The sequence below is a fragment of the Tupaia chinensis genome, unplaced genomic scaffold (assembly GCF_000334495.1).
Source record: "Tupaia chinensis unplaced genomic scaffold, TupChi_1.0 Scaffold000402_1, whole genome shotgun sequence".
NCBI classification, from domain to species: domain Eukaryota; kingdom Metazoa; phylum Chordata; class Mammalia; order Scandentia; family Tupaiidae; genus Tupaia; species Tupaia belangeri.
The window spans coordinates 5,529,901-5,532,246 of record NW_006159904.1 but is presented as its reverse complement, the minus strand read 5'-3'; the positions used below and the strand labels follow the sequence as shown (position 1 = coordinate 5,532,246).

Here is a 2,346-nt window from a genome sequence, read left to right as displayed (position 1 = left end):
TACAACTGATCAGTTTGAGTCCTGGCCCCTGTGGGTTGGGGAACATGATGGCTTTTGTGCCTGCACAGCCAAAATCCCAACAGGATGGGAAATCAGAGAAGGGATTGCAGTATGACCACACTCCACTGGGAGGGTGCTTTCTCCTTATGTTTCTTTCTGGCAAGTGCACATATCCTCTGACAATTAAAATAACAATAATAATGATGATGATACTGTTCAACATGATAGTATGGAAGTAAAGGTACAGGTTTTGGTCAGACAACAGCTATATGACCTTTGATCATAACGATAATAACAGCTGTGTAGAAAAGAGCTAACAGCGGCCAGCAGGTGGCATAGTTTTTAAGGTGCTGGACTCCCACAAGACCAACCACAGTTCAAGTCTCAGACCTGGCAGCTTGCTTTCTCACTTTCTCTGTTTCTCTCTGGTGAGCACAAATGCCCTATAGCAAAATTGAAATTAATAATAATAATAAATAAATACATATTTAGAAAGAGCTGACATAGTATGTATATTTAGAAAAGTCAGCAGATGGTATAGCAGTTATTTCACTAGACTTCCACATGGCTGACCATGGTTTAAGTCCCAGACCCAGCGGCTTGAATCTCACACCAGACACATGTGCATACATGGCTGAGAGTCCAGGAGGAGAATGGAGAAGAAGGGATTGCAGTGTGGCCAACCCCTGGGGAGTGATTTCTTACTTTCCTTCTCACTGTCTCTGTCTCTGTCTCTCTCTCTGGCAAGTGCACACACCCTAAGACAAAAACTTCATTAAAAAAAAAAAAAGCCTGCTTACAATATTGACGTTTGGCTGGTGTCTGGGGACTTGATTTCAGAAAAATTCTCACCATTCCCTAAATGTTAATAATGGCTCTCTTTGCTTAAACTACTTGGGCCAACGGCATGGTGTATGCTGAACACTTGCTTTCTTCTGGAGTCTGGAAGTTTGGTATACGCCAGGCAGAGGGTGCATTCACAATCAGTCCCCAATAAAAATCTTGGGCACTGGCTGTCAAATGGGCTTCCATAGCAGTTGACTCTACAAGTGTATTGCCATAACTTGTTGGAGAAATTAGAACATCCTGTGTGACCACTGGCAGTAGACTCAGAAGCTTGTACCTTTTTGCCTCCAGATTTTGTTTCTTTTGTTTCTTTTGTTTGTTTGTTTGTTACCTTTTTTGGGAGGAGAGGGTTTTTTTGCTATGGGAGCGTGCACTCTCCAGAAAGACAGAGAGAGACAGAGAGACAGAAAGTGAGAAATCACCCCCCAGGGAGGATGGCCACATCACAATTCCTTCTCCTCCATTTTCCTCTCGGGATCTTGGGCACACACCCATATATGCCAGGAGTGAGTTTCAACCCTTCGGGTCTGGAACTCAAACCACAATCGGCCATGTAGGAGTCCAGAGATGTAACCATTATCCCATCTGGTCCCTTATTACCATTTTTTAATTTGCTATAGGGCATGTGTACTCACGAGAGACAGAGACAGAGAGAAAGAAAGCAAGCCACCAGGTCTGGGACTCGAACTAAAGCCATGTGGGAGTCCAGTGCCTCAACCACCACACCACCTGCTGATCCCTGGACTTCTTACTTTGTAATATTGCCTAGTTATCTTTCCATGTCAGAAACATACATCTCATTCCTTTTAATATCTGGTATATGCATGTATGTATTTAGATTTTTGCTATAGGGTGCAAGTACTCACTGGAGAGACAGAGAGAGACAGTGAGAGGGAAAGTGAGAAGTCACCCCAGAGGGGATGGCCATGCCACAATCTTTTCTCCTCCATTCTTCGGGAATTTTGGTTATACATGCTTACATGCTTGGTGTGATTTTCAAGCCTTTGGGTCTCGAACTCAAACCATGCAGTTGACCAAGTGAGATCAGCACCTTAACCTCCACGCCACCTCCTGGCCCCGCACAATTTACTTTTGACAAAAATATGCTATGCATACCATTCTCCAGCTTGGACATCTTATACTTTATAATATTACCTGGGTATCTTTCCATGTCAGGACACATACATTTATCGTTCTTTTTAATATCTGGTCCATATAATTTTTAACAATCTAATAAAACCAAACATTAACCTTTATCTCTCAGAAATTAATTTCATTTAAATGATTTCAATAATTCAAGATTAATCTGGCAATTAATATACTTACAGGATGCTTAAGTGTGCAGAGTTCATACAAGACACAGCCAAGAGACCAAATATCCCTAAGGAAGAAAAGAATTTACATGCCAAGAAAATACTCCCCCCCCTTTTCTTTTTAGAGAGGTTTTTGCTATAGGGCACATGCACTCACCAGAAAGAGAGAGACAGAGAGACAGACAGT

General features: G+C 42.2%; 1 protein-coding gene across 1 annotated transcript in view; it reads right to left on the bottom strand.

Annotated features, from left to right (window-relative positions):
- NEK5 (NIMA related kinase 5) overlaps positions 1 to 2,346 on the bottom strand; it is a 96,959-nt gene that overhangs the window by 68,642 nt on the left and 25,971 nt on the right. The window contains exon 7 of the mRNA XM_027774082.1: positions 2,173 to 2,227. Coding sequence (XP_027629883.1) covers positions 2,173 to 2,227 — 55 coding nt within the window. The remainder of the gene's footprint in view (positions 1 to 2,172; positions 2,228 to 2,346) is intronic.